A 24,479-nucleotide genomic window follows, 5' to 3' on the forward strand; every position below is an offset into this window, starting at 1 on the left:
AAATACGGAATCTTTGTAAAGTCCCGATGTGTGGGAAACTTTGATTTTAGAGCCAAAGTTGTAGTATTTATTTATTCTTACACACGGCAATCTCAGTGAGCTATAAACTTTAAATAGAATACACTATACTTAAAACATGTTTATTATAAAAGACAAGTAATAATAATGTTTTACTAACCCACCTCATTTACACAATCATTTGCCCTCAAACCCTTATTTGCGCACTTTATGCTTTATTTAGCTAACCCTGTAGAGTCGCTCGCCCTGGGTGGGTACTTAATTCGTCCACAGCAAATGCTTCCAAAATGATTTGTCCGGTTACAGGTGCTCATGCGTTTTGCGTCCTCGCGACCTAGACCCTGCGCTCATGCAGTTTTACGTCCTCGCGACTCTGGCCCAGCGCACTATAGGAGAGTTTTACACTGGATGCAGAGGAATGGTTTATACAGGGACAAACTAGTGGCATTCCATACTGCGTGCACACCATATGAGCCAGCACGCACGGGAAAGGGCCGTGGCCTCATGGGGGCATGCTGGCCGGCAGGCCCGACCCATCAGGCCATCAGCCCTTTTGGCATTTGTCATTGAACATTATATGAGATGTATTATGAAGATAACATAATAAGGTAATTTAAAAGAGAAAGGGTTTGATCCAATTAGTAGTGAGTTCCCCAACGGCCACACTTACGGTACCGTTGGACTCAACACATTTTTGTTCACAGCCCCATTGGGGTGTAAGTAAAAATGTGCGAGTCCGGGGTGAGAACGGCCCACGAAGGGGGAAAATTTATGCCGTTACAACGGCAATTCACACCTAATTGGATTGAACCCAATGAGTCTGAAATACCGCCCAGGAACAGTTAGGGTTAAGCCACAATAGTGATTCCTGGCATGTCGTACATTCTGTAACGGTACACTAGCAGCTGGCCGTCGCTGTGATCTGTGTCTAGATAGACACCAGATGTTAGATGGGACAAAAGGTCGACACAGTAAAGGTCAACATGGAAGGTCGACAGGTACAAGAGGTTAGCACATATTGTCGACACATTTTTTTTTGTTTTCGAACCCTAACCCTCCCTCCTGGTGCCTAACCGTCCCTTCTAGTGCTTAACGCTCCCTCCTGGTGCCCAACGCTCCCTCCTGGTGCCTAACCTTCCCTTCTAGTGCCTAACGCTCCCTCCTGGTGCCTAACCGTCCCTTCTAGAGCCTAACCTTCCCTTCTAGTGCCTAACGCTCCCTCCTGGTGCCCAACGCTCCCTCCTGGTGCCTAACCTTCCCTTCTAGTGCCTAACGCTCCCTCCTGGTGCCCAACCGTTCCTTCTAGAGCCTAACGCTCCCTCCTGGTGCCCAACCCTCCCTCCTGGTGCCTAACCGTCCCTTCTCGTGCCTAACCGTCCCTTCTCGTGCCTAACCGTCCCTTCTCGTGCCTAACCTGATCCTAACTGTCCCTTCTAGTGCCTAACTCTCCTTTCTGGTGCCTAACCCTAATCCTAAAAAAAAAATGTGCCGACCATTTGTGTGTTGCGCTTTTGACTCTGTCAACCTTCTTCCATGTCGACCTTTAGTGTGTCGACCCTTTGTCCATGTGGACCTATTGCCTGTCTAATATCTGGTGTCTATCTAGACAATGTCGACCTTTTAACTGTCGGTATCTGTAGTCTGGATACTGTGATCCACAACAGTATCAATATGTCACCAGCGTTTTTGGGTCATACGTAAATTTGCAGATACGGCACCAATTGACCTTAATCTGAGCATCACGTTGCTGTGATCTGTATACAACATAAGAACAGGAATTATTCCAATCTATAAAAACAACAAAAAAATAAAAAATAAGACGTAACAAAAGAGGTAAAATATCGTCTTGGCGCAGACTGTCGTGCAAAAGAAATGACATTTGTGTTTTGTATCTAAGACGCCTCTCTAGTGTAGCCCTGGTCTTATTGGGGACATGTGCAGACAGATTCATTCCTAGTAATTGGGAGCTGACAGTCTGAATCCACATTCTCTTTTCAGTAAAGAAAGGGAAGTTAGAGCCTATAGTGTATGGCTGGAAATCAGAGACAGGATGATCCCACCTAAGTGCCCCCCAGCCATTATCGCAGCCTCTGAGTTCAGGGTCATTAGCAAATCACTGCACCTCCCTCGGAGGTGAGACATCTCCTGTTACCCCACGCCCACGCGTTTCATCATAGAGGATGTGTCAACATCAAAACACATCGGGCTCAGAATACACATAAACCAGACCAGGGGCAGCTGACTTCATTCCTTATAGAAGATGAGTTTATGAAGCTATAAACGTGTTCTGTCTGGAACCTAATACCTCCAGTTCCGTCTCCCTTATTTTATATTTTTTAATAGTAATTTTAAAACTTTTTAAAGGTCTTCAGCACATGGCCCTTATTGGATATTGGATATTGGATGACGCTTATGTTTGCGCACTCGCTGACATTCATGTCATGCACTTAAAATGGAATTTTAATGCAATTTAAGTGTTAGCAAAGAAAAGTGAAGATAAATTGCACTGAATGGAAATGTAGCCATTTGCAATTTTTACGTGCATCGCGCCGCAGTGCGCTATTTTGAGCATGGATAGGCAGGTCGTTTATTTTATAGCACCAAACTGATGAGCTATTCATTAAATAAAAGTGGGTGTTTATATGTGTTATAATCTACAGTGAAACATCCCCATGAAGTAGGGATCACAGCCATTTGCAGTTCATTTGAATATCTCATGCTCCACAAACATACGGTTAGGTTAATTGAATTCAGTCTGTAAGCTCTAATGGGGCAGGGCTGATGAGAATTATATATATATATATATATATATATATATATATCCCAATAATCCGGCACTTCTCCCACTCAGGAAAAGAGGGCGCTCCGGTGACCTCAGAGATAAATGGATATTCACGAGAAATACTGCGGCACTCAGAGACTTGAAAAAGTGATTACATATATTTAAATCATGTCAATCAATATTGATATCTGTTGATTGACATGATTTAAATATACGTAATCATATTTTCAAATCTCCGAGTGACGCAGTAGCTCTCGTGTTCAGCGTATATATATATATTACACAGCGCTGAATAAATTGGTGGCGTTATATAAATTAAAGGATAATTGTATTTTGCCAATGCACAAATAATTGGCGTGTCTAAAATGTGAGAACGCAGCGCGTCGTATTTGTCACCTTCTATGACAACCTATCACCGAAATACGCACATTAGTTTTTCCGCCTTTTTACGCATTTCCCCAGCGCATATGTGTGAACGAGCCCTAAACATAAATTGTATAAAACCACAAATGACATAATAATCTTTCCCATTCAGAACATTGCGATATCAATTTAACGAGAACTCAAATAGGGCCCGATTCTGATTTGCACGCAGCCGCTGTGACCGATTCAGCGCCTTCTACGGTAGTTGCGCCTGCGACTTTATGCTAACGCTAGTACCAGACCTCCCCCTGGTGTACAAACGTGCGTCTGACTGTCTGATGCTGTAACGTCATTTGGCGCGTCTTTAGACGCCGCCATCGGCACTTGCACCAGCCGCACGCCAGGCAGAGTATGGCCTCCAAATGTGAGCGTCTGGGTTCGCAAACACTTCAGCGGCACACCACGCGACGCTCCCACCAGACGGACGGATCTTCGTGCGTCTGAACAGCCACCGCCTGAGAACATTTGCAACATATCTCTGATACCATGTGTCAATCACAGTTGTGCTTCTGTGCGCACACAGTGTGAAACACAAATGCGCCGTACGAGTGTTTAGGGATTTCCGCGTCACGCAGTAGCAAAAACTAATCACTCAACTCCGTGATCATTGGCCTTGCGTTCAACTGAGAATCGGGGCCCATAATGTTATTTGAAACTACCCAAAAGAGCTTGCAATCTACTGTTCAACTTCGTCATTGCAGGCTGCATTCGAATGTACTGATCTGGGCCGCAGGTAAGGAACACTGCACCCCCCCCCCCCCCCACACCCCCCACCTGTACAGTATGTGTTTCAGGTGTTGTTTTAAGCCTTGAAGTGACAGCCAGCAGCCCAGTACACAGTCTGGGAGTGGAAAGGTGACATCCTGGTGCACGAGACAGGAAACATACCTTTTGGGATCAGCGAGCCTGATATGTTTATTGCGAGTCTCATGCCTTTTGATTAGCCCAGCAGGATATAATGGCTGCTGACCTGAGCTTTTACAATTGTGTCTACCTAACACCCAGATCCCCAGCATCATTTCAAGCCCCCCAGGCCATTCTCACACCTAGGTGCTTTGATCATGGTAACCGCCCACTGTACCGGCTATAAGAGGCCGTGGGTATGGGCCTCACCCAGTACCCAGGTAGCAGACAAGCAGAGAGGATCCACCTGACACCCCAGTTACCCCAGGAAGATGGCTGGATACAGCCAGGAACATGGAGATTTCTACTCCGCTTGTTTTTCCACCAGTTCAAATGAAATGGATTTTTCTGGTCCACAGACACTTTGTATAGGATTGCCTATGGATCCTATAGAGCAGGAGGACTTCCAGCAGCCCTGTGTTAAAGGTAAGTTGTTTGGGGGCACCGTTGGCCTATATAGAATATTATAATACTAGATATTTATTTTCCTGTTCTTTGCTTATTCTGGGTTATGTATAACTACGTTCAACTTGGATAACAGAAATAGTTACAACAGCTGATAATTTTATATAAAAATGATATAAATTACATACATTTATATTACATGGCCTAGAAAATATTAACCTTCTACTAATCTCATTTGGCAAATGTCAAGTATGCAGTATAAAACATAAAAAAATTTAATTATATATAATTCACACTGTAAATGGTCTATGTGGAAGTTTGAAATATCTCATTAAAATCCATCTCTGAGCTGGTTTGCTGTAGTTCGCTATAAAGGACCTAGACTAGATATTGGAAAGGTTTTAATATACTTGTATTATCAGATGTTTGGGTGGTGGTTTGTATTTGATGATGTAATAATTGATCATCGCCGTGTCTCCTTAGAAGAAGCTATCACTCCCGACGCTAGTGACAGCAGGTCTGTTCCAATCGTTCAGCCCAAAATTATGGGTGGCCAGCCACAAGCTATGGTCACGGCCGTCTGCCAACGCCGGAAGAGGACTGTCTACAATCAGGTCCAGCTGGATACTCTAGAAAGATACTTTAAGATGAACATGTACCCTGATATCCACCACCGGGAACAGCTGGCTAAACAACTGTCCCTGCCAGAGTCCAGGATCCAGGTTTGTACCCTCTTTTACAACACCTGTCTTACATTTTAATCCCCCTCCGAACTTCTCCAATTAAATCTCCTGTTTAAACTCTATCATCTCCAGCTAAAGATTATGTTTGGAGAAAAGAACCCGGATTTAAATTTGTCCACCATCCTTATCTCCTGACCACAGTACCCCCAACCCTGTCTGCTGTCCACATCATCACTAGACCTATCTCCTGACCAGCAGACCACTACAAAAATTTTTGTTATTCCCTAACCCAGTGTTTCCCAAATCCAGTCCTCAGGGACCTCTAACAGTGCATGCTTTCCATATCTCCTACTAGTTGGTACACAGGTGTATTCATTACTGGTTGACAAATTGTAAAAGATTCACAGGGGCTAATTATTTTAATTGTGATACTTTGGAGACCTGTACAAGATGCACGGTTAGGGGTCCCTGAGGACTGGAGTTCGGAAACACTGCCCTAAACAGTTAAGCTGGCCACACACTAGACCAACTTACATCCAACCAACCAACTAGTTGATTGGTTGGAATGAAAATCTGGTAAGGTATGAAAGCATTTGACAATCAGCAATTTGCTCCCAAACGCTGGAAAATGGACAAAAACTGTTGTTTGAACAAATTGTTTAGATCAAACATTTAACAAACTTGTCTGACGCCATTTTCATCTGTTTTCTGGCATTTAGGAGCAAATTGGTGATCATCAGTTACTCCCATACGTGACCAGATTTTCATTCCAACCAATCAACAAGTTGGCTGGTTGGACACAATCTTTAGATGTGTGGCCAGCTTGACTCACCAGACCTATCTGTTGCCTCCTGACCATATCACCACATGTAAGCCAGGGCACCTTCATGTCCTGCTTAAGTATTATTGTTATTATTATTATTATAAGCCTACTATAATCTAGAGCAGTGGTTCTCTCAGCCGGCTGCCATACTTACCCTGTTCCCGGCGGCGGCTCCTACTCTTAGATCCCGTCTCCCCCGCAGTGGGAGCAGATGGAGCACGCAACCAGGCTTCCACCACGCATGCATTGAGGAGACGGGACAGACCTCCTACAATTATTATATATATAGTTTTTTGGGTTTTTTTTATCTTGTTTATAGCACAATTATTATATATATAGTTTTTTGGGTTTTTTTTATCTTGTTTATAGCACAATTATTATATATATAGTTTTTTGGGTTTTTTTTATCTTGTTTATAGCACAATTATTATATATATAGTTTTTTGGTTTTTTTTTATCTTGTTTATAGCACAATTATTATATATATAGTTTTTTGGGTTTTTTATCTTGTTTATAGCACAATTATTATATATATAGTTTTTTGGGGGTTTTTTATCTTGTTTATAGCACAATTATTATATATATAGTTTTTTGGGGGTTTTTTATCTTGTTTATAGCACAATTATTATATATATAGTTTTTTGGGGGGTTTTTATCTTGTTTATAGCACAATTATTATATATATAGTTTTTTGGGGGTTTTTTATCTTGTTTATAGCACAATTATTATATATATAGTTTTTTGGGGGTTTTTTATCTTGTTTATAGCACAATTATTGCTTTTATATATAGCGATGATTAAACATTTTATCTAGTAGCAGTTATATTTATTACACATGTAATACTTTACAAATGTTGGGGGTACAAATTACGCAAATGGGCTGCCAGGGGGGTTCCCGAGTGGGAAATGATTGAGAACCGCTGACTCAGAGGAGAAAAGGGCAGCTTCAGGCGTTATATGTCTATATCCAGCATTATGGTCACAAAGAGACGAGTCCCCATATTACAATAATTCCTGTAGGTTAGAGAAGCATCACTAACCATCAGACACCTTACATAATAATAATGTACAGAGAATTGTCTTATTATAATACAATGTATTTATGAGATGTTTCTTTGCCCTGCAGGTCTGGTTCCAGAACAGAAGAGCTAAAGCCAGGCGAAAAGGTGTGAAAACTACCAACCCCCTTGCCTTGGAGGAACGTTATTCCAGCATGTTAGGGGATAAGTACTGGGATTCCCCAGCAGCCTCCTCCCATCTCCCTATGGCCCAGCAGCAACAGATGGCCGCACCCCAGCAACAGATGCCACCATTGAGGAACATGCAGCAAAACGTGGGCCAAGCTCCAGAATTCCTGGGGTACCCCCAGTACTCCTGTTCAGTAGCCAGGGACAGGCTGATGATGGAACAGGCATCACCCAGAGTTTATCACCAGAATATGCCATCCAACATCCATATGGGGAGCCAACACCACCTCTACAATGGCACCACCCCCATTATGGGCATCAATAGTCAAGTGATGGAGCCTGGCAGAGGGCACATGCAGAACAACTGTACGATGATGGACTACCCCATCTACCCAGCCACCAATGCCATGTCTCCCGAGAGCTTGAACAGCCCTCCAGTCCCGCTCCCTTCCACTGCCAATTTCTGCACCAGAGCCAATGCTCAGATGGTATCCCAGATGCCAGGGATGCAGCAGGACTGCGACAAGCAAAGCTCTCCCATCTCCGATTCCGGCGTCAGCGACAGGTCCACGGAGTATGGGTCAGACTGGGATGACGATTTCACATCTGTCCTCGGCGGTCTGTGAGATGAGCAGATCCAATGACCCACCTATGTCCGCATTATAAGTTTATAACGAACTCAGTACTGTTCATGTTTCCGTCTGACGAGCACGTGGCACTTTATTTGTGACTTAGGGGTCTATGTACTAAGCCTTGGCTGGAGATAAAGTACCAACCAATCAGCTCCAGACATTTTTTTCATACACAGTAAAGTGACAGTTAGGAACTGATTGGGTTGCTACTAAATATCCGTCCACTTTCTCCCTCTCTCTCGCCAAGGCTTAGTACATAGAGTCCATAGACCCCTTCATTCTCCTCTCTTTATGCCAAGTTTTTTGAATGGATGTGATATAGCGTCAATTGCAGTTTGCATAAACAAACATTTTTTTTTTAGGAAAACATTCTCCTGTATATACCTTGTGCAAAAATAAAGATTTAAAATGTGACCAAATTTCTCTCTTGAGGTCTCTTCTACCAAACGAGTTCTCTGTGATGTCACACATTTAGGGCCCATGTCTCAAAGAGTTTTATCATATGCAATGATTTTTAAAACTCAATGTGTATGATAAATGGCGCCCAACTGTCACTTTTTTTTCAAAACAGATGACAGTTGGGAGCAAATTGGCTGGAGCACCATTTATCATACACAACGAATTTTAATACTCGTTGCGAATGATACAATCCGTTGATAAATGGGCCCCTTGATCGATTTTCCACCTTCACATGGTTTATTGGATTATTTGAGGCCATCCTCAACAGTTACATAGATTTTGTTCAAATACATTTATTTCCTCTCACAGCGATTTCTTTATACCATAAAGCAGAGCTATTTCTTTTTTTGTTGCCCAAGGAGGGGACACAAAACTGCTTTCTGGACTTAGATGTACAATCCAGAGGTGGTTGCAAGGGGCTGATATAATCTGGGGCCTTGTAAACAAAACAGATCTATATGATTATATAAAAACATGGCTGAAAGGCACATACAGAAGTAAAATATTTAGCACGTACAATCTGGGTGGCATCCATGTATGCCTCAGATTTTATTAGGCAAAATGGCTACAAATTCTCATTATATTTAAAAATGTATTGGAGGGGGTTATTATTTAGGTCATTGATCTATAAATGCCCCCCCCCCCCCCCCTGGCTAATGGATATTAGACAATCATTTGGCTTCCCATGATCTGTGCCAGCACATATTGGTCTTGTGCATGTATATAGGTGCAAGTCAGTGACTTTTACTAGAACAGGACAAGTGAAATATACAATCTTTTTTTATGCTTGTGCTCAGCCTCTAGGTGTAAAGATGCGATATATAAAACACACACCTCTAACTGCAGTTACAAGACCTATATACAGCCTGACCTTACCCCCATCATCATAGGTGTATAGCTATACGAACCAGCGACCTCTTATTGGAAGGTTGACCCCTAGACTCTCAGCATTCTAATGCAGAACATCCCATCCAAGGCCCTAATTGATCAAGATAAAACGCGTTGCATATGATAAGTGGTGCTCCAGCCAATCAGCTTTCAACTAATTTTTTTTCATACAGATGGGAGGTGATTGGCTGAAGCATAATTTGGAACAAGTTTTGACACTCATTGTGAATGATGAAACTAGTTGATAAATGAGACCCTGTGTGTGGAGTTTGTATGTTCTCTCACATTTGTAGGTGCCATTTCATATATATATATAAAAAAAATTATTGTTTGACAAATTAATGCAATATCCATATATCCATGCAATAGACCAGAGGTTCTGATACCCTGGACCCCATACAGGTCACCCAGCAGGGGCCCTCATTACTGGCTGACACATTTTTAAAAGATCCACAGGTGGAGCCATTTCTATCCCTTGTGAGGAGACCTAGAAAACGTGCCCTGTGGAGTGCTGAGGACTGCATTGGAGAAGCTGTGTGATAAGGAATATAGGGGGTAGATATTTCAAAGCTTGGTGCAAGATAAAGTACCAACCAATCAGCTCCTGTCATTTTTCAAATACAACCTGTCAAATTTTAGTTAGAAGCTGACTGATTGGTTCTTTGGAGGGAGATGCAAGAACAGGTGTTAAGTGCAAAATTGGCAACTGCGCCACTTCCCTGCTTGTAATACAGCAGGGAAGTGATTACAATTACAGGGGCGCTAAGCACCAGTCATTTTCAGCATCGATATACCTAGATAAGGCGCCAACGAGGAGTCCCAAGAGATGGTCACTGACCGTTCCAATCAGTCTGTAAAATCCCGACGCTGTGAGAAGCCCACACTAATTGTGCCCCCCCGTCTTTGCGCCAGGCTGAGGGGCTCACAGCGCCTCCTCCCCGGTGCGCCGCTACAAATGTATATTTTGTTTTCCTTCGGGGGGGGGGCTTGGCCATGCCTCCCGTGATTAGGCCACGTCCTCTTTACCGGGGCCTGGCGGTGCTCTCAATGGCCCCGTCACTACCCTCTGGTCGTGGGTGGTGCCCCCGCATTGGCTGGCGCCCCTGGAAAGTGCCATCCTGGCCAATGGGTAAATATGCCCCTCTCAGTAATTAGTCAGTTCATAAACACATGGCCCTGCTTTACCCATTAACAAAATATTCATACGATTCTCCTTTATTTCTCTCCAAGGTTTGAAATATCTCCCCCATGAATTGTAAATGTCACTGGGACCGATTAGAATGAATAAATCTAACTTGCACACTATATAATAATTAAATTCGTAATGGGGGATTATACAACAGCACAAGTCTGCTATAGTCCAGACTGTGCTGCTGCAACTAAAGTACTCTACATCACAGGTTCTCAAACTCAGTGAGTCAGTGAGTAATGATAACACCTGTGCACCTGTAAAACATGAACTGTGTGGGGTCCTGAGGACAGTTTGAGAACCACTGCTCTACGTCAAGCGATGGTGCCTCTTACAATCTGTATGCTACAATTGCGAGAGAGACCCATCACATTGGTGCATTTCACAAATATAGTCATAGAAACCTGGCTCCTCATTGATGGGTTCAGTATTGTACAGTTTTAGGGCGTTACTGAGAGTAGTGGTGTAGTGAATCCGGAGAATAGAATTAGGATTGGCGTCTGCCAACTAAATGTAGGCGTTTGTTGGAGGCAAGAACTTCAGCTTTAACCAGAGCTGCCTATTGCTAGATTATAGCGTGACAGGTCTTAAATGGGGCCCTTTGTATAATCATGCCTTAAATATTTAACAAAACCTAATCGTATGGTGCGTACACACTGGGCGATTAAAGTGGACGACTGAACGATAACGATATCGTTCAGTCGTCCACTTTATCGTCCATTTTTAACACAAAAAAGATGAACGATGACGACGCGCGTTCCCGCGGGTCGTTCGTCATCCTCGTTCATCGGGCTGACATGCAGGCCAACCTGACGACCTCGTCAGGTTGCTGCATGTCAGGGAATGGGTGAGAGAGCCCGGCGCTGAACGATATCGCTAATGATATCGTTCAGCGGCTGTGCTCAATGTCATGAACGACATTGAGCACAGCCTGCCGGGGACACACTAGACGATATCGCTCAGGGAGCATATCGTCTAGTGTGTATGCACCTTAAGATTACCGCTGTTTGTTACTGCATTGCTCTTTAGATGGCGGGAGAAATGCCCCTTTGCCAACAATGGGGACCCGGCCACAGCCCTTCCAGCTTCAACAAAGCCTTCCAGACACTGCCGAGTCCCCGTTGGCTTAAGTCATGCGCAGACTGATTGTCGCACATGGACAGTAACCTGTTGCTAGGCAGCCGAGTGGAGGACTCCACCAACGAAGGAAAATAAAATAGGGTTGTATATTCCATGTACGGCTACTTTTATTAGTGTAATTAACCAAGTACACAGAAAGTTTAACATAATTGTATAAATAGATTAATATATTAACTAAAAAAAACACTTAAGAATTATCACTATACATTATGGTCCTTAGGATTCAATAAAAAATAAAAATAGTCTTAGTTTCTCATATTATTTTGTAACATTTGAGGAATCAGTCACTGGGGAACCACAGCTGTACTTAAAAACCCTTAGAGTTCCTGTATGTGGGTAGGACAGGTTTCTTTCTTGGCTGAGCCAGAACCATCCCTGGCCCCAGCAGCTCAGCTTGCAGAGGTCAGTCTGACAGCTTTAATGGGACAGGTTTAGTCGTAACGTTATAAAGATTCACTGGAAGAACCAGACTCCTCTCTGGTGTGATGGTCCGATGCGATCAGAAGTTGGTTGGGGTGCCTGGGGTAGGTCTCTGGGCCAATCAGCTTTTCAAGTCAGTCACCACATTACTGTATTCCATAACCGGGGCCATGTTCTTGTAGTGCTCATAGATGCCACTTGGCACATTCTGGCCTTTGTGGTTGAAATGATCAGAGCTGCCTACATTGATGCTACTGGCACCATTTTGGCTTCTGCCCATGTGGAGGCTACTTAGGCCATTCCGATAATAGTCCGGGGACACCTGGTGCAACCACAGACTCTGGCTGGGTGGCGTGTAGGAAAACCGAGGCTCTTCTGCAGACGTCGGGCACAGAGGAAGGGGGTTCTGCTTTGAGCCCTTGAGTGCCTTCATCCATTTCTTGCTGGTCTTTTGTGGCGTTGGCACAGCCCTTTGAAGCGGTTGACACTTGTTGCCATCATCCTTATCAGGAAAATATTCTATTAAGACTGGTTTCTTCACGTTTTCGTGTTGGCGTCTGGCTTTCGCTCTCCTGTTTTGGAACCACACCTACAGGACCAAGACAAACCATGTTAGTCAGTACTGTATGTGCGCTTGTGGGAACAGTGGCTCAAGGTATACACACGTTCCAGCGGAATGGGAACTGTCACATGCAGGGTTCAAAGGGGACATATGGTAAAGAGACTGGAAACAGATTAGGTTTCATTCAGACCCGCTCGCAAGCAGATCGATGTAGAGGCCCTGCGCACGTGTAGCGGCTGCACTGCGCATGCGCAAGCCCCAGAGCGAGAGAAATTCTCTCACTACAAAAAGGGCGGCTGTCAATGGTGATCGACAGCTCAGTTTTTTTAAGGCGGGGCGGTGGCTTGTCAAACAGAGGTGTTCCTGACGGAACACCTGCCATTTGGGGGCGGCCCCACTGACATCACTAGTCATATCAGTGGTGAGTTTCCGGCTCTAATAGAGCCGAAAGTTCACTGGGGCTTGCGGTAGATGAGACCCTACCATAAGGGTCTCGTCGCAAGCCCCGATGGTCTTGACCATCACGACCATCAACCTGGCCGCTCACTAAAGCTGTGGGTGGTCACCCACAGCCTAGCGAGCGGCCAGGAAGCCGGGTCAGAAAATAGATGCGGCCGCCCTCATTCAGAGCGAGCGCTCGCATTTTGCGAGTGCCTCTGAATGAGGTCCATAGTGTTACAATGAAAGCAATCTGAGAAAGCAGTCCACAGCGGCCGCTAACTACACGTCTAGTCTGTAGGTTACAAGAAATATTGGATCATTTTATGATGAACATAATTTTACATCTAATCTAGGACCACTAACAGACAATTGCACATAGAAGGGACTGTTCCATTGTAATGAGTTTCCCATTTAAATTAGATAAAAAAAAAATAAAAATAAAATTCCCACAGAAAATGGAAGCCATTTTCTAACGTCCACTTCACTGCACAAGACTCCAGCTAGTTCAAGCTCTGCAGATGGGGTAAAAGTGGAGATAGTGGGGCATACTGAGGTACTATAACAGCCAGTGGTGGCTAATGTTCTGCAGGGGTAATGGGAGGTCTATTAAATATGGGAACTATTAAGATCATGATGGGGCTAGAGGGGAGAAAATGCCTGTTTATTAAAAGTAGGAATTTGTGATTTCATTTTGGTCTGGTTGACAGGAGAGAGACCTAGGGAAGTGAATAGCACCCATCGCTTGCTGAAGAGGGACCCCTCCTCACCCCCATGGCATTTAGATTTACTATTTATTTTTAAATGACAGCAGCGTTGACATGTTGGATGGGGCGATCACATAGCATACCTGTACCCTCTGCTCTGGAATATATACACATTTCGCCAGCTCCTCCCGGTGATTGATATTCGGATACTTGTTTATTTGGAAGAAACTCTCTAATACATGAAGCTGTTTAGGGCTGAAGGATGTTCTCTTCCTGCGCTGAGAGGGTCCAGATTCATTGCCTGCCCCTGTCACCTGGGCATATTGCTCTGCCAGGCCACATTCCTCCCACTGGGGGGCACTACAATAATCCATTTTCACAGCAGTGACATTTTCTGCAGGGAGGAGAATCAAGTCAGTCATTTAAGACTCTGGAGATATAGTTAGGTACATTTTGTCCTAAGTTGTCATTTTCCAGCAATACTATATGTCAAGTGAAGACAATGGCCACAGAGCCCTTGGCATATTTGCCTAGGACCAGAGTTTCTGGCATGGTCACAGCTATAGTGGGTGCAAGGGGTGTCATCGCTATAGGGCACAGTGGCTTAGGGGGTCTCAGACAGTTCATCTAAGGGTCTACCACATTCCCAAAGTCACCTAAGAAATTGGGCTCGGTAAGTTGCCTGGGCCTAAAAAAAAAAAAAGGGGGGGGAAGGGGAGGGGGGGGGGGGGGGGTTTCTAGTCCGTGGTGACCTCTCCTCAGTAAAGCTCCAAACTGATATGATCCATCTCCCGCACCCCTGTTTCACTCACAGGCACAGCTGAGCTAATCCGTAACCCCCAGCACTGCTGAAGAGGCGGCTTCTCCTTGTATACAGCCTTTGAATCTGAGGGTCAGGAACTGAGCTCAGAGATTAGGTACATTGGGCCTAAATTGGGAAAAAATAAAAAAAGTCCACACACAGATATCCTGCATTAGGGAGTATCCACCTCAGACAGGAGCTGGTTGGTCCCCACACGCTGTGTGGCATAATGTGTACTGGCAGCACTATAGTGTGGCATATTGTGCACTGGGGGATATAATGTGGCAGAATATGAACTGGTGGCAATGTGTGGTAAAGTGTGAACTAGGGCACGTCTATGGGGCATTAAATGAACGAGGGCATTATTATGGGGCATAAAATGAACAAACGCTGTGAAGGAGGTGTCTCGCAAAGCTTTGGGGAGGACCCCCCTTTAAAATGTTGCTATGGGGCCCACAAAGTTCTGGCTACACCCCTGGTTTCTGGAACACACAGCTCACTGCTAGATTTTAGACTTACCACTGGATATGAGACAAGGACCAAGCCCCACCTATATCAAATCCCCATGTTGAGGGGGAGGTCATTGTTTCAAGCACATTTACAGAACCACAACAAGATCTTGCACTACAACAATGTAATCAAATTACTGTACTCTTGTCAGTTAGTTATTTCATTAGGTTTTACCATTCAATTTGGCATATTCGCTGTATTATAACTAGAGCCAGTGTTTTGTGCAATGCATTAACCAAACAATAAGTGCTCATCTGTTTGCACCTGTAAGTTTTGGGACAGTTCTCTTTATAGACCCTTAAACACTAAGGGGTCTATTTACTAAGCAGTGTTATGAGACAGAGTGAAAAGTGATAAGAAAGTGATAAGGTGCCAGCCAATCAGCTCCCAACTGTCATTTTTCAAACACAGCCTGTGAGATGACAGTTGGGAGCTGATTGGCTGGCACCTTATCACTCTGTCTCATAACACTGCTTAGTAAATAGACCCCTAATTATAGAAGAGGGAACAGTCAGTTACATCCACTACAGCTACAGTGCAACAACAGAGCATTGGCACACTACAATACACCAGTAAGACTCATAGCAGTCACTGTAGAATCATTGCACTGATCTCAGTAAACAGGGTTTTTAAGCTAAATAAGGAACCATAAAGAGCATTATGAAAATAAAGTGGTAAAGTGACAGGTGCACATCTTATAAATCATACCTGGAAGTTTATGTGGCATGGGGGTACAGCTGATCCCCATGGGTAGGTACTGCGGCTGGCAGTAGACGCTGTTAGTAGGACACAGGTCCCCAGGAGAGCGCACATAATCTGCCATCCTCCAGCTCTGGCAGGTTCCTGTCACAGCCTGATCTGTGCTATCCTGAGTACATGCAGTTTGCTGCCTTTTATGTGAGGCCACAGATTATAGGCAGCTGAGTAATTAGGTGTGAGAGGCAGGTGTCAGGAGGAGGGTAACCCCATCATTCATCAACTTCCTGGGATAAAAGGGTTGGGCGGGGGTCTCCTCACCTGGGACACACCTCACCTGCCAAGACCCCTCACCTGAGAGTGTAAAAAACATGACAGAAGTTCACTTTGGAGACCATTAAACAATGAGTTCTGATGTCATCACCTGTACATTAGTAACATCTTTGTATTCTGAGGAATAATGCGCCTGTTGCCCTGTAATTATATAACACTACGGCCGTCATTTATTAATGCTGGCAATTGCAATGCGATTTGGGTATGACATTACGGCCCATGATCACATTATAAGATGCGACCATAGCGCCTGAATGTATCATCCTGCACCCGCAGGGACAGGGGCTCCGGAAGGAGACCGGCACTGCGATGTGCCCAGAGAGCTGTTGGGGCATGTGCAGTCCCGCTGAATGTGCCATAGCCTGCCAGGGATGCAGGGAATCCTCTCCCAGCTAATTATGTGCGGTGTAGCCCATAGGCTAAAGCGGGAGTGAATATCTGGAATGCATCGCATTGGGGGATGGCAGCAGGTATGGGAGATATCTGCTGCTGTCCCTCCTTCATACATCTGGGGGAAACTTAATATTTGCAGTTAACTCCCGAATATGGGTGTCTTCAAGCATATAGGGCCGTATTCAATTAGGTGTGAAAAGCCGTGATAGGTGAAAAAGTAATCCCGATTGAGGCTTTTCGCCAGGGAGAAATTATTTGCCGTATTCAATTGCAAAGACTTTTTGCGTACGCGGAAAGTCAATGCAATGTAATAAGCGAAAAAGTTTCGCCTATGAATACCCAGCTGAAAAAAGTGCAGAATTGTGATTTTGGGGTGCAACGGTGCGGAAACTACTCTGCACCCTTTGGACAGCTCCTAAAAGGATAACTCCATAAAAAAAACGACAAAAAAAAAGAGGAACACCCCAAAAATCTATCTATCTATCTATCTATCTATCTATCTATCTATCTCCTATCTATTTATCTATTTATCTATCTATCTATCTATCTATATCCTATCTGTATATCTATCTATCATCTATCTTTCTCATATCTATCTAGCTATAACCTGATGTTTTGTAGAAATTTATAACATTAGAAACAGGAACTAACTGTATATCGTAATTCAACCTTGAGAAATGGGGTTCAGTAAATATATTATATTAGCATTATTTTTACCGCTTTGTCCTGCATAAGGGCTGCACCCATGTAAACTCTGTGCCCGAGAAAATAAAAACAGAAAGAAAGCCTGAAAAAAAATGTAGTAATGCTTAAGGTCAGATTATGGCACATTACAACGTCCCTTACCATTATAACATACACTACATACCCCTCTCACTATAATGGTATGTTACCCCACTCAGGCTGAGCAATGGGATGGACACAAATACTTAGCTGGCAGATCTGGGGAATTGGTCAGCAGCTACAGTATAGAGCAGGGATGGGGAACCTCAGCCCCGAGGGTCGTATAAGGCCCTCGGAATCATTTGGTCTGGCCCCCGGAGCTTTATTCTGCTAGCCTCATCTGGCTAGCAGGGTGCCTAGAATGGCACCCTGCAGCATGAATAGGATGCTTCATACAGTCACACCGCTGCCCTTACAGCTCACCGGAGCATCCTCGGGATGCTCCATGCATTGCTGCAATCACTGGCGATTGTGACCCCGCCCCATGTGACATCACACAGAGGGGGCGTGGTCTGCACCAGGTCCGCAAATAATGTTGTATATATCAAAATGGCCCTCGGCAGAAAAAAAGGTTCCCCACCCCTGGTATAGAGGAACCTGGGTCCCGGGTCCCGTAAGTCTCCGGGCCCTATAGCAACGTCACCCTTTGTACCGTTACCATTACCACCTCACAGCACTGAGATCATGGGTTCGATTCCCAGGGCCATAGAGAAGGAAATGGGACAGGTGGCATCGCGCAGGGCAGACAGTCCTGCCACAGCCCCTAAGTCCCTGCATCTGGCAAGCAGGGTGCCTGGAACCGCAGCCTGCAGCCTGAATCGGTGCTGCAGTGCCGGCCCAAAGCGTCCTTCAGACACTCCAGCCAAACACCCTGCAGCCTGTACAGCCGGTCGGAGCATACTGAGGACGTTCCGACTAGTGATGTCTTGCTCCGGTCATTGTGCTCATGTTGGCATGCGCCCAGGGGTAGGAGGCAGCAGTGCACATGATGCTGTAAAGCCCTACTACGGGACTGTAGATTACCACCAAGGCTCTGTGGGTGTAGAGTTTGTATGTTCTCTCCACATCTTGGTTACCCTGGGTGCAGCTGTTTCCTCACACTATCCAAAACGGGTTCCGGGACTATAAATAGACAGTAAAAAGGTCGACAATGTCTAGATAGACACCAGATGTTAGACAGGCAATAGGTTAACTGGGACAAAACGTCGACAGGGACAAAAGGTCGACTCACTAAAGGTTGATATGTAAGAAGGTCGACAGGTACAAACGGTCGTCACAAAAATGAACAACATCTGTTTTTTTTCTGGGGGGGGTTTAGGGTTAGGCACTTACCCCGATGGTTAGGGATAGGTACGAGGAGGGAGGGTTAGAGTTAGGCACTTACGGGTTAGGCACTAGATGGGACGGTTAGGGTCAGGAACCTACCCCAACAGTTGTGGTTAGGCACCAGTAGGGAGGTTTAGTGTTAGGCACCAAGGGGAGGGTTAGGGTGAAGATCAGGGCTAAAAATAAAATAATGTGTCAACCATTTTTTTGTGTCAACCATTTTTGTGTCAACCTTTTGACCCGGTTGACCATTTGTACATATTGACCTTCTTACATGTCGACCTGTTGTCCCTGTCAACCTTTTGTCCCAGTCGATCTATTGACTGTTTAACATCTGGTGTCTACCTAGACATTGTTTACCTGTTAATCAACACTCATCCAAAACATACTTGTAGGTTAAATAGATTATGTCAATGGTTCTCAAACTCGGTCCTCAGGACCTCACACAGTCCATGTTTCCAGGTCACCCAGCAGGTGTACAGCTGTACTCATTACTCACTGACACATTTTAAATGTTCCACTGGTGGAGCTAATTATTTCACTTGTGATTCTGTGAAGAGACCTGGAAAACATGCACTGTTTGGGGTCCTGAGGACCGAGTTTGAGAACCTGTAGATTATGTAAATAAAAATTGTGTATGTGTCCATGTGGTAGAGCAGAGTTTCTCAAACTCCATCATTACAGTCCAGGATTTAAAGATATCCATGCTTGAGCACTGGTGATTTAATTAGAACCTCAGTAATTATAATTTAACCAATTGGACTCAAGCATGGATATCCTTAAAACCTGGTATGTAATGGTGGAGTTTATGAAACTCTGTGGCAGGGATTATATAGAGCAGTGTTTCCTAACCTTGGTCCTCAAGGCACACTAACAGTCCAGGTTGTAGTGATATCCATGCTTGAGAAACGATGGTAAAATCAAAATAACTGATGTACAGTACTAATTCAGACACCTCTGCTCAAGTATGGATTTCTTTGAAACCTGGTCTGGTAGTGTGCCTTGAGGACCGTGGTTGGGAACCCCTGATAGAGAATGGGGCAGCAGGGACTGATGTAAGTGACTGAAATCAGTGACAAACGCAGGATTTCTAGAGGGGGGTTTCCAAATGCCTGATTTTAGAGTGAGTGAGGCCAGTCCATGAAGAGGGTATAATTACCACTTATCCAGCTTTAATATGTACAATGCAAAGTGTATTGTGTGTCATAATTCCAGTATATACAGGACCAGTGATCACAGTAACCCATTATATGCGTCATACATAGTGTATTGTGTGTCATAATTCCAGCATATACAGGACCAGTGATCACAGTAACCCATTATATGTGTCATACATAGTGTATTGTGTGTCATAATCCCAGTATATACAGGACCAGCGATCACAGTAACCCATTATATGTGTCATACATACTGTATTGTGTGTCATAATTCCAGCATATACAGGACCAGCGATCACAGTAACCCATTATATGCGTCATACATAGTGTATTGTGTGTCATAATTCCAGCATATACAGGACCAGTGATCACAGTAACCCATTATATGCGTCATACATAGTGTATTGTGTGTCATAATTCCAGCAAATACAGGACCAGTGATCACAGTAACCCATTATATGTGTCATACATAGTGTATTGTGTGTCATAATCCCAGTATATACAGGACCAGCGATCACAGTAACCCATTATATGTGTCATACATACTGTATTGTGTGTCATAATTCCAGCATATACAGGACCAGCGATCACAGTAACCCATTATATGCGTCATACATAGTGTATTGTGTGTCATAATTCCAGCATCTACAGGACCAGCGATCACAGTAACCCATTATATGTGTCATACATAGTGTATTGTGTGTCATAATTCCACCATATACAGGACCAGCGATCACAGTAACCCATTATATGTGTCATACATAGTGTATTGTGTGTCATAATTCCAGCATATACAGGACCAGTGATCACAGTAACCCATTATATGTGTCATACATAGTGTATTGTGTGTCATAATTCCAGCATATACAGGACCAGCGATCACAGTAACCCATTATATGTGTCATACATAGTGTATTGTGTGTCATAATTCCAGCATATACAGGACCAGTGATCACAGTAACCCATTATATGCGTCATACATAGTGTATTGTGTGTCATAATTCCAGCATATACAGGACCAGCGATCACAGTAAACCATTATATGTGTCATACATAGTGTATTGTGTGTCATAATTCCAGCATATACAGGACCAGTGATCACAGTAACCCATTATATGCGTCATACATAGTGTATTGTGTGTCATAATTCCAGCATATACAGGACCAGCGATCACAGTAACCCATTATATGTGTCATACATAGTGTATTGTGTGTCATAATTCCAGCATATACAGGACCAGCGATCACAGTAACCCATTATATGTGTCATACATAGTGTATTGTGTGTCATAATTCCAGCATATACAGGACCAGCGATCACAGTAACCCATTATATGTGTAATACATAGTGTATTGTGTGTCATAATTCCAGCATATACAGGACCAGCGATCACAGTAACCCATTATATGTGTCATACATAGTGTATTGTGTGTCATAATTCCAGCATATACAGGACCAGCGATCACAGTGAGCCATTAGATGCGGCAGTAGGTCCCTCCTGTGTGACCAGAATGTTTTTTTTCAGATGTGGGCACCATTCCAGGGCATGGAAGCAAGTCCGGGAGTCTGAGGGAGCAGCAGAAGAACCTGGCACTGCCCTGGACATATATGTACATATCGGTCTCCTTATGTACTGAATAGTCTATTATTATAACCCTATTGATGGTCTATAGCAGTGCACCCCTAACAGTGCATGTTTTCCACATCTCCTAGTTGGTGCACAGGTATATTTATTACTGGCTGATACATGTTAAAAGATCCACAGGTGGTGCTAATCATTTCATTTGTGATACTGAGAAGAACATGCAGCGCTAGTAACATTGTATCCTATTACTATTTCTATTGTGGTCATGACGTGTGCTGGGGAGGGGGTTTCCAGGCAGACGGGCATTTGAGTATTGGAAATACTCTCTGTAAAGCGCTGGGTAATATTGTGTGTGCTATATAAACTGAGAACAAGGCAATGTGGGACTTTTATTGTTGTTCCAGAAAATATATTGTAAATAGCTATATGCAGATTTAAATAAGTGCCAGTCATGTTTCACATTGGTAACACACAGAAGTGCCAGTCTGTCTGTAAGAGACGGGCGGGGCAGGGACAGGTGTGAATTCTATTATCTGAGACAGAACTACTGCAGGAAAGCTCTTATACACTGTACTCATGGACATTCTTTGAAGCTATTCGGTTGTCACCATTTAGTTGGGGGCTGATATTTGGTCATTCCCAGACGATGTGCACACAATGGGGTAGTAATTTTTCCTGTGCTGCCAACCAAATGGATCTCATATCAATTAATAAAGGTAAAATAACAGGAACATTCCCTTGCTCAGGATTACTCCACGCAGCTGATTTTCAATATAAGCTTCATAAAGCTGGGTACACACTAGATGACCTGTGTACCTGGCCGAGGGCAGATGCGACAGAACGAAATAATGCGCGGTCCGTAGACACCACGCGATCTGGGGAACGACCGCACAATATGTCATTCCCCCGCCGCATCCAAATACATGGGGTCCTCAGTCAAATCTTCAGATTGAGCAGCATGTACGGCAGATCAGATCTGAAGATGCGACGGAGGACCCCACAGGAGCGCGCATAGTGCGTACACGCTAGACAATTTGAACGATTTGTCATTCCGATCTGTAGGAAATTGCCAAATCGTTTACAAAATCGTCTAGTGTGTACCCAGTTTAAGAGTTTAAAGGGCCTCTTTGTCATTCAATATTTGCAGCATATCCTCCAAAAACATCAGTTTTGGGGGGATATCCATAAATAATAAGGATCCCAGGAATGTATGAAGGAAGGACCGCAGCAGCAACTACAGCCCCATAGGTTTCTATGGGGGATGCACTGCTGTCAGACGTCAGAATCAGAATGGGGCGCTCATCCGGATGCAGAATGGGGCGCTCATCAGGATGCAGAATGGGGCGCTCATCAGGAAGCAGAATGGGGCGCTCATCAGGATGCAGAATGGGGCGCTCATAAGGATGCAGAATGGGGCGCTCATCAGGAAGCAGAATGGGGCGCTCATCAGGATGCAGAATGGGGCGCTCATCAGGAAGCAGAATGGGGCGCTCATCAGGAAGCAGAATGGGGCGCTCATCAGGAAGCAGAATGGGGCGCTCATCAGGAAGCAGAATGGGGCGCTCATCAGGAAGCAGAATGGGCGCTCATCAGGAAGCAGAATGGGGCGCTCATCAGGAAGCAGAATGGGGCGCTGATCAGGAAGCAGAATGGGGCGCTCATCAGGAAGCAGAATGGGGTGCTCATCAGGAAGCAGAATGGGGCGCTCATCAGGAAGCAGAATGGGGCGCTCATCGGGATGCAGAATGGGGCGCTCATCGGGATGCAGAATGGGGCGCTCATCGGGAAGCAGAATGGGGCGCTCATCAGGAAGCAGAATGGGGCACTCATCAGGAAGCAGAATGGGGCGCTCATCAGGAAGCAGAATGGGGTGCTCATCAGGAAGCAGAATGGGGCGCTCATCGGGAAGCAGAATAAGGCGCTCATCAGGATGCAGAATGGGGCGCTCATCAGGAAGCAGAATGGGCGCTCATCAGAAAGCAGAATGGGGCGCTCATCAGGAAGCAGAATGGGGTGCTGATCAGGAAGCAGAATGGGGCACTCATCAGGAAGTAGAATGGGGCACTCATCAGGAAGTAGAATGGGGCACTCATCAGGATGCAGAATGGGGCGCTCATCAGGAAGTAGAATGGGGCACTCATCAGGAAGTAGAATGGGGCGCTCATCAGGATGCAGAATGGGGCGCTCATCGGGAAGTAGAATGGGGCGCTCATCAGGATGCAGAATGGGGCGCTCATCAGGATGCAGAATGGGGCGCTCATCAGGAAGAAGAATGGGGCGCTCATCAGGAAGCAGAATGGGGCGCTCATCAGGAAGCAGAATGGGGCGCTCATCAGGAAGCAGAATGGGGCGCTCACCAGTAAGCAGAATGGGGTGCTCATCAGGAAGCAGAATGGGGCGCTCATCGGGAAGCAGAATGGGGTGCTCATTAGGATGCAGAATGGGGCGCTCATCAGGAAGCAGAATGGGCGCTCATCAGGAAGCAGAATGGGGCACTCATCAGGAAGCAGAATGGGGTGCTGATCAGGAAGCAGAATGGGGCACTCATCAGGAAGTAGAATGGGGCACTCATCAGGAAGTAGAATGGGGCGCTCATCAGGATGCAGAATGGGGTGCTCCTCAGGAAGTAGAATGGGGCACTCATCGGGAAGCAGAATGGGGCACTCATCGGGAAGCAGAATGGGGCACCAATTAAGAAGCAGAATGGGGCGCTCATCAGGATGCAGAATGGGGCGCTCATCAGGAAGCAGAATGGGGTGCTCATCGGGAAGCAGAATGGGGCACTCATCGGGAAGCAGAATGGGGCGCTCATCAGGAAGCAGAATGGGGCACTCATCAGGAAGTAGAATGGGGCGCTCATCAGGATGCAGAATGGGGCGCTCATCAGGAAGTAGAATGGGGTGCTCATCGGGAAGCAGAATGGGGCGCCAATTAAGAAGCAGAATGGGGCGCTCATCAGGAAGCAGAATGGGGCGCTCATCAGGATGCAGAATGGGCACTCATCAGGAAGCAGAATGGGGCACCAATTAAGAAGCAGAATGGGGCGCTCATCAGGAAGCAGAATGGGCGCTCATCAGGATGCAGAATGGGGCACCGATTAAGAAGCAGAATGGGGCACTGATTAAGAAGCAGAATGGGGCACTGATTAAGAAGCAGAATGGGGCGCTCATCAGGAAGCAGAATGATGCGCTCATCGGGAAGCAGAATGGGGTGCTCATGAGGAATCAGAATCGGGCACTCATCCGGAAGCAGAATGGGGCGCTCATCAGGAAGCAGAATGGTGCGCTCATCGGG

At 45.1% G+C, this 24,479-nt stretch overlaps 2 protein-coding genes across 2 annotated transcripts; one reads left to right on the forward strand and one right to left on the reverse strand.

The window, feature by feature from the left end:
• Window positions 1-4,398: 4,398 nt before the first annotated feature.
• LOC148502778 (homeobox protein Mix.1-like) lies at window positions 4,399-8,144 on the forward strand. The gene is made up of 3 exons (XM_088449339.1): window positions 4,399-4,552; window positions 5,015-5,253; window positions 7,164-8,144. The coding sequence occupies exons 1-3, from the start codon at window positions 4,399-4,401 to the stop codon at window positions 7,848-7,850; spliced, it is 1,080 nt and encodes a 359-aa protein (XP_088305465.1). The 3' UTR covers window positions 7,851-8,144.
• A 3,470-nt stretch (window positions 8,145-11,614) lies between these two features.
• Window positions 11,615-15,852, reverse strand: LOC148502779 (homeobox protein Mix.1-like). The gene is made up of 3 exons (XM_088449340.1): window positions 15,680-15,852; window positions 13,803-14,053; window positions 11,615-12,541 (listed from the first exon to the last, which is right to left on the reverse strand). Exons 1-3 carry the CDS (start codon window positions 15,792-15,794, stop codon window positions 12,074-12,076), a joined length of 834 nt encoding a protein of 277 aa, XP_088305466.1. The 5' UTR covers window positions 15,795-15,852; the 3' UTR covers window positions 11,615-12,073.
• Window positions 15,853-24,479: the final 8,627 nt, after the last annotated feature.

This window comes from Taudactylus pleione, unplaced genomic scaffold (genome assembly GCF_031769625.1).
Source record: "Taudactylus pleione unplaced genomic scaffold, aTauple2 ptg000483l, whole genome shotgun sequence".
NCBI classification, from domain to species: domain Eukaryota; kingdom Metazoa; phylum Chordata; class Amphibia; order Anura; family Myobatrachidae; genus Taudactylus; species Taudactylus pleione.

Excerpts from the sequence above, each read along its gene's own strand:
- LOC148502778 (XM_088449339.1), top strand. The coding sequence starts at position 4,399 with ATGGCTGGATACAGCCAGGAACATGGAGATTTCTACTCCGCTTGTTTT. Across the intron at positions 4,553-5,014 it reads CCAGCAGCCCTGTGTTAAAG|AAGAAGCTATCACTCCCGAC; the intron begins GTAAGTTGTTTG and ends GTGTCTCCTTAG. Across the intron at positions 5,254-7,163 it reads TGCCAGAGTCCAGGATCCAG|GTCTGGTTCCAGAACAGAAG; the intron begins GTTTGTACCCTC and ends TTTGCCCTGCAG.
- LOC148502779 (XM_088449340.1), bottom strand. The coding sequence starts at position 15,794 with ATGGCAGATTATGTGCGCTCTCCTGGGGACCTGTGTCCTACTAACAGC. Across the intron at positions 14,054-15,679 it reads CATGCCACATAAACTTCCAG|AAAATGTCACTGCTGTGAAA; the intron begins GTATGATTTATA and ends TCCTCCCTGCAG. Across the intron at positions 12,542-13,802 it reads TTCCAGAGCAGAGGGTACAG|GTGTGGTTCCAAAACAGGAG; the intron begins GTATGCTATGTG and ends TTGGTCCTGTAG.